This window comes from Oratosquilla oratoria, chromosome 19 (assembly GCF_046742065.1).
Source record: "Oratosquilla oratoria isolate Oo_2021 chromosome 19, ASM4674206v1, whole genome shotgun sequence".
NCBI classification, from domain to species: Eukaryota; Metazoa; Arthropoda; class Malacostraca; order Stomatopoda; family Squillidae; genus Oratosquilla; species Oratosquilla oratoria.
Genome location: NC_134795.1, coordinates 26202440 through 26209939, shown reverse-complemented (window position 1 = coordinate 26209939; position 7500 = coordinate 26202440). Strand labels below are relative to the sequence as shown.

At 41.1% G+C, this 7500-nt stretch overlaps 1 protein-coding gene across 14 annotated transcripts in view; it reads right to left on the bottom strand.

The window, feature by feature from the left end:
• Positions 1-7500, bottom strand: part of LOC143035813 (sodium/calcium exchanger 2-like) — a 243254-nt gene that overhangs the window by 99324 nt on the left and 136430 nt on the right. For 11 of the 14 annotated variants that reach the window (XM_076202805.1, XM_076202804.1, XM_076202811.1 and 8 more), the window contains 2 exons: positions 2236-2508; positions 581-809 (listed from right to left, as the gene is read on the bottom strand). In XM_076202805.1, the coding sequence (XP_076058920.1) occupies positions 581-809; positions 2236-2508 (502 nt within the window). The remainder of the gene's footprint in view (positions 1-580; positions 810-2235; positions 2509-7500) is intronic. The other 3 variants (XM_076202809.1, XM_076202817.1, XM_076202810.1) reach the window with 1 other exon arrangement.

Genomic DNA, 7500 nt, shown 5'->3' with positions numbered 1-7500 from the left:
AACTGAATTCTTCACGGGGTCGTAGTCAGACACTTTAAACCACTTGTTTTTACCATGCAAATATATTGTCTATTGCTAAGTTCACATATTTCTTTTAACGAGCAAAGACATTATTTCACAGTTTAGTACATGAAATTTGTTTTTAGTAGCTACAAAAACCTTGTTTGCATGGTGTAAACAAATAAGAAAGTGCTAGACTTCTGACGGTAAATATAGGCTACAATATCAACTCATTGGCAGCAATAATGGTAGTAAAACTGTTCCAATCCTACTTAATTTTTTATATACATCCAAGGCCAACGTAGCAGTTAACAAACAATGGTAGTACAAGAATAAGGAAACTTTAGCAATGGCAGCAACTGTACATACAAGTAAGCGTGGTATTAGCCAAACCAACAGTACGTAGTGCCAACACAAACAGAGGAGCACTTCGAAGTACCAGGTTTCCCCACAACGGCATTGGGACACTACGATCAGGCAGCAGGTGCGGGTAGGTGAGTAGGTAGGTGGGAGAAGGTGCTGCCCCAGCCTCCTTACCATCACCTCGTTTGCCAATCAAATTGGAGTAGATTGTACTTACTCTCACCTGGCTGAAAGTTGCCCAGCTCGATCTGTTTACTTGAGTCAACCTTATCCGGAACACCACACAGATTTTTCTCAGCAAGCCAGGCCAGGAGGACGAGGAGAGGGAAGAACAGGAGAGTGACGAGAGCCTCCCAGATTTCTACTACGTTTGGAGAGCTCGCCACTAGGATAATCAACATCCACACGTAGGCCAGGACCGAAAAAAATGCTGTCACGGAAAACACCTGAAAAATGTTTTTAGATAAATAGTATAAGAAAATATAAATACACGTTCAATTTTGTATGTACAGTAGACTGGTGTAGCCTGGATAAGAATGACTTGAACAGATGGTGAGGTCACGATGCCCAAAGGATATTTTTAAATAGGTGACGATGTGTGAGGTATGGTATACGAAAGATTAGTAGTGCTATCATGAAAACAAAGTATACAACTCGATGTGTGATCAAATGGCTCATCTATTAACATATAAACGTTGCGAACAAGTCAAAGTATTATGGATCACATCAGGAGATGAGACAGAAGAATAGTGGAAATCTACAACGACAGCTCGAGGTCAGCCAAAGGAAACAAGAGGTGAAATAGAGCAGGGATGGAAGCTTTGGAGGTCCGCGATTTGTGCCAGAATCTCATAACCTTTCGATCTTCCTATCATACTGATGCAATCTTAAAAGTTCCTATAACAGGATGACCAAGAATCAATATAGGAAACCATGATCACCAGTACACCATAATTTCCGGAAGTCATACTAATGTGTCGAGAAATTTGTACATGGACCCTAGCTAAGGATAAACGTAAAGACTTTAGATAAAAAATATAGCTATGGGACAGTGGCTGAATGGCTGAAAGAGGCCACCCTTATCTGGAATGAGATGAATGTAGGCATACTTCCAGCATATCGACTTGGAGAAAGTAGGACTAGGAATCAACAAAGGAATGGTTCTAAATAGCGACGAGGAAAGAGGTTATTATCAATTAATATGCTTTGTTAGTGTTAAGCGCGTTTAGGTCGTGGTTTCAAAAGTCAGACTGTATAATAAATCTCCACTTTCACCTCCATGTTATTCGAAGGATGTTAATGGTCTATACTTGTCACCGTTTATTCATACTGTAATATCTGTGGAAAAAGATGGGCAGATGCAATCTCATTTTGATACAAATAATTTCCATCAACATCGACCGGAGGCTTAGTTTAGTGCCAGACTACCGTGAACGAATGAAACCGTACATGTCCGTCTCCTAAGAAGGCATGTACGCAAAGCCCTTACATGCCTAAGAGCCGCCCGGGGCAAAGTTCTCAATGACGCTCCCCCCCCTCCCCCTCCCCTCCCCCATCACCACTTCCCATCTTCACCCCCCCTTACAGCCTGTTTTAGCTATTGGCTTGCGAAATAACTAAACAGACTTTGAAATGTGTATTTAATGTCCCTATTGCAGAAAGGATAAGGGAAATATTTCATATTCTTTTGATTCTAACGCAAAATTCTTATATTACGATAAAATACTCAGGGGTCCTTTGACCCTTTTTATTATAATTATTTTGTCAACCTTGTGGGCGGTATCTCCAAAATACAATTGCCGCTTCCCTAAATGTGCCGCCCCAGGGAATGTGCCACCCCTGCCCCCACATGAGGGCCCTGCATGTACGTACCTTTATATCATTGATCCTTCTGGACTCGCCTTTAGGAATGAACATAACGCACACGGCGGTGATGATAAAGAGATTGAAAGCGGCAGAGCCCACGATGGTTCCCGGGCCGAGGGCGCCAGCTCTGAAGTTGTTCCCGACGATTTCGATGATGGAGAGGAGAATCTCCGGCGCCGAAGAGCCGAGGGCCATCAATGTTAGGTTGGCTACAGTGTTGCTCCAAATATATACCTCAGTAACCTCCGGTTCGTCGTCACCTGGCGTCGTGCGGTATACCTGAAAGAAGTTAGGGGAACAAAGATAAATATGGGCAAGATGAAAAGGATGTGATAAATGTACATAAAACCAACAAACACCAGTTGCTACCAATACTACTTCAGCTATCATACAGACCAAATCAAACTTAGCATAGGCTCGGGTCTTTATACATGAATATGTACACACACGCAGACACACATACACACACACACACACACACACACACACACACACACACAAACGCACACACAGACACACACACACACAAAAACATTGAAAGAAATAATTGTAACACAGAAAGAAATCAGCGACCAAATCAAAACCCTTGACGTCAGAAAATCACGTGGTCCAGACGGAATTGCAAATTGGATACTGAAAGAATGCATGGAGGAATTAACAGATAAAATATACAATATAATTAAATTCTTACTTCAAGAAGGAAAGATCCCATAGGACTGGAAGAATGCAAACATTGTACCGATTTATAAGGGAGGAAACAAGGAAGATCCATCAAATTACAGACCGGTCTCCCTGACAAGCACAGTAACAAAAATTTGTGAAAAGGTCATCAAAAATAGATGGGTTAAATATTTGGAAGAAAAAGATATACTGAATCAAAATCAATTTGGATTCAGACAAGGAAGATCATATACAACAAACTTGATCTGCTTCTACTCGAGATTAATAGATATAATACAAGAGAGAGATGGTTGGGCAGACTGTGCCTTTCTGAACCTACAAAAGGTATTTGATAAGGTACCACACAAGAAACTAATAAGGTGTCAATAGGTGGCATCAGAGGAAAATTATTGGAATTGATAAAAGACTTCCTGACTGGGAGGAAAATGAGAGTAGTAATTAGAGATAGATTCTCAAATTGGGAAATGATAATTGGTGTCCCGCAGGGATCGGTACTGGATGAAGGAGTAGAGTGTTATATGAATTTCTTTGCAGACGACGCAAAAATATTAAAGAAAGTAAGAACGTAGGAGGATTGCAACTCATTACAACAAGTGTTGGACAAGATCTGGAAATGGATTCAAAAGTGGAAAGTGAAATTCAATATAAAAAAATGTAGTATAATGGAATTTGGAAAAAATAAAAAGAATATTGAGAGATTATAAAATTGGTGAAGAAGAGGTCAAAAAAGTAAACTCGGAAAAAGACCTTGGAGTGATGATCAGCAAAGACATGACACCGGACAAACATATAAATAAAATACTCGGAGAAACCTACAATTTATTGAGGTCAATAAAAGTGGCATTTATCTATTTGGATGAGGAGATGATAAGAAATTTTAACTACACTAATAAGACCAAAACTCGAGTACGCAGCAACACTATAGATACCCAGTACCAAAAAGAATATAAAAAATTAGAAAGAATACAAAGAGCAACAACAAAATTGGTACCAACTCTTTCCAAAATGACATATGAACAAAGACTGTCCAAATAAGAATTACCAACTCTGGAACAAAGAAGGGAAAGAGGAGACCTACTATCTACAGAATTATGAAAGGAATGGGAATCTTAGATATGAATGGTTTATTGAAATGGGACAATGGAAAAACAAGAGGACACGAAAAGAAACTCAAAAAAGATAATTACAGAAGAGATCTGAGAAAAATAGCTTCCCACACAAAGCGATAGATATCTGGAACAAATTAGACAAAGAAAGTGTGTGCAAACACTATTCAAGATTTTAAGAAAAAACTTGATACTGAAAGATACAAAGACGGGTCACCACGAGCTTAGCTCCATTCTCGTATAATGCAACTAGTAAAGTAAAATATCACCCAGGAGGATAATAGCTGTTGATTATGAGTTCAACGCGCAGTCCAAGACCATGGTGAATCACGCTTACGAAGTCGTTACAAAAATCTACGGTTCAACACAGCCAACGTTCACACAATAGCTTTCAACATTCTTCATTCAATTCGTATTCCCTCGCGATTACCAATAACTCTGTTTTTGTGGACAATATCTCACCGAAGTGGAGTCATTTATATGGTAAAGGTGAAATCTAAGGAAGGCAAGAGAAAAGGTACAGTCCACAGAAGTTAAGAGTGACAAATCTTATCTGAGAGTAGGTTAGTATCGGATTACGATAGAATGCAGAATGTTTGGGAGATAAGGATTGACGAGACGGCAACAGTTACCGCATAAGGTGTTGACCGCATACAGTTTATGCAGTTTATGCACTGAACGGGGTTCATTCATATATTTTTACCAAGTATACCTCGTGAGAGGTTAGACAGGGTTAAGCCGAACGTTCAGTTCAGGAGCTAGAGATGCTCACTGCCTTCGAGTAGTAGAAGGTACAGTTGAGGGCATGTAAATAACCTGATACGTTTTAGAGTGGAATAGTGTGTGTGCCCTCTCCAATATCAAGAGTCACAACTCTACCTAGTAGCATATTTACCTTATCGTTGAGAACTTATTCTGGCTGCCGTCATGCGATATTTTTCGGACAAGGGTAACTCTTTACGCTAAAGGGTTCTGCGCATCAAGACCATCCCACCTGACCCCTCCTGATGCATCTCATCACTTACGTCTCGCTTTAACCGCTCACTTTTCTCACTGCCGCTCAAAGGCAATTCTATTCAAATGTTGATAAGAGGAATCCTCCTTCCTCTTCTTTCTCTTCGTTCTTCTCCTCCACCTCTTCTTCCTCCTTCTCCTCCACCTACCCCTCCTCCTCTTCTGCAGCCTGCGAAAGGGTAAAGATCCACCGTCGGATGGCACGTGCAGGTTTAACCGTCCCAGCAATATATACTATCATAGAAGAACTCGCTAACATGTACTAAGTTACTACATCGCCCTAACGACCACAACGACACTGCGCGCAATTGTGTTGGGGTCATTTGTCCACAAAATGACCATAGCCAGCATATCCAAAAAGGGAACTGGCATTGTAGGTTTGTATCCGCTCAATTTCGGCGGCTGAATAGATATGGATCCCGATAGCTAGCGAATAAAAGCAATATTCTTGGCTCTGTGACGTCGTATTGGGAACTAGGTTAGAAAAATACGATGCAATCAACCGACCTACCTTCTGGCTGCAGCTTGGCTCTCTGGTTCACTTCCTGTCGACAGCCAAGAGGCTTAGCGATAAACTTAGACACTTTTTTCGATCTTTGTTTTTGGTAGGCTCTGATGCGCAGTCATGAACTGCTGTTAAGTAAATAACCTTGACTGAGCTATCTCGATCAGCACTAGACTATCCATGTGGACGATTTCGGTAATTCTAACAAACTATTTTCACTAACGCTTGTCAATTTCATTAAGCTTATTCTCAAGTTTATTTAGCCGAGACAGTTGTAGATTCGGGGAAAAATGGAAACTTGGTCGATATTTCCTCTTTTTTGTCCCTCTGGTTATGCAAATTTCTGGCGTTAGCCAAAGCAAATTCTCCAAAGGGTTTCACCTTCCTTTCTCTCTTCTTCCCCTCTCCTCTCCTCACCTCCTCTTCCCCTCTCCTCCCCTCACCTCCTCTTCCTCCTCTCTTTCTCTTTCTGTATGTATGGGTGCGTACGTGCGTTCGTGTGTGTGTGTGTGTGTGTATTTACCTAATTGTATTTACCTAATTGTATTATACGGGAAGGGGAGCTATGCTCGTGGTGTCTCGTCTTCATATCTAGTTTTGTCTAGACTGCTTTTAAATTCGTGTATTTGTGTGTGTGTGTGTGTGTGTGTGTGTGTGTGTGTGTGTGTGTGTGTGTGTGTGTGTGTGTGTGTGTGTGTGTGTGTGTGTGTGTGTGTGTGTGTGTTTTATCCGTATGTGTGTTCTGTACACTTTTCTCTGTTGACATATCTAATTTCTTTTGAGGACCTCATTCCTTCAAGCTCTCTTTGTACATCACTACCTGCTTCCTTAAACCTGATACCTCTCCCCCCATACGTATATGCATACACACGGGGACAGCACGCATCCACGTACACGCACCAGGAAACACATTAGCATGCGGGCGTGCGCACACGCACACACACGTGGCATGCACGCACGCACGAACTAACAACTTCAGTGCATATGCCTTGCGGCTCAGGGATGACCTTTGCAGCAAGGGTGACGTCGCGCCCTGGATGACCACCTTCATCGACAGTTTCTCACATGGCTGTAGTCGAACAAACGATAACCCTCGCCAAACTCGCCCGAGATGCCTAATATTGCCAGATAACTTGATTTGATGTATACTTTTGTAGTCTCCATGGGCTTGGCAGCGTACGATTTTGGTCATTTACTTATCTTCTCTCTTACAGGAAGTAAACTCGTGTAAGATATATTCTGATGACCAAAAGCTATTTTCGAACTTGCAAGTTTTGTTACTAAATTTGATGGAAGGCAAGTGTAAGAATTAAACGAAAGCGGTTTGACTAGATGTGTTTCTACAACCTCTTATAGGTACTTTCTGAAGATGACTTCATTATCTGCACGAATATTAGAACCCTCAAATACTAAATATGACGTTAACTTCATGTCATCAACAATTACCCCAAGAAGATTTGAGAGTTTTTAGTGTCCCGGCTGTTGACCACAGATCATAGGAAATCCTGTGTTAATCAATGGCGACTACGGACTTAGCAACGGCGTCTCACCATCCTCGCAACAATACGCCAGACAATTCTATTTAAGTTGTAGGAACATCTGGGAGGAAGGGGCTATACAAACATCTCTATCAGATTATCTTCATTAATTCTTACTAGTTACTGACGGTAATATTCAAAGCTGTTTATTTTGGCAAAGGGAAATACGGTGGCAGTATTATTCAGGTCATGCAATGGCGCACCTACAGGGATGAGCTGTCTCGTCGTTCCTTATCTTATTGCGCGTTAACACGCGATCGACTGGCTCTTCAACGTTTTAATTATGATAATATCATGATTTATCATACACAAACACATTTTTTTCTAATAAAACAAGTCATCTATCTCAGCTGTCTGACCACCCATAATCTTTACGAAAAAATATGATTACTATAGTCTTCCTTGAAGGATAACGAAAGCACACGGC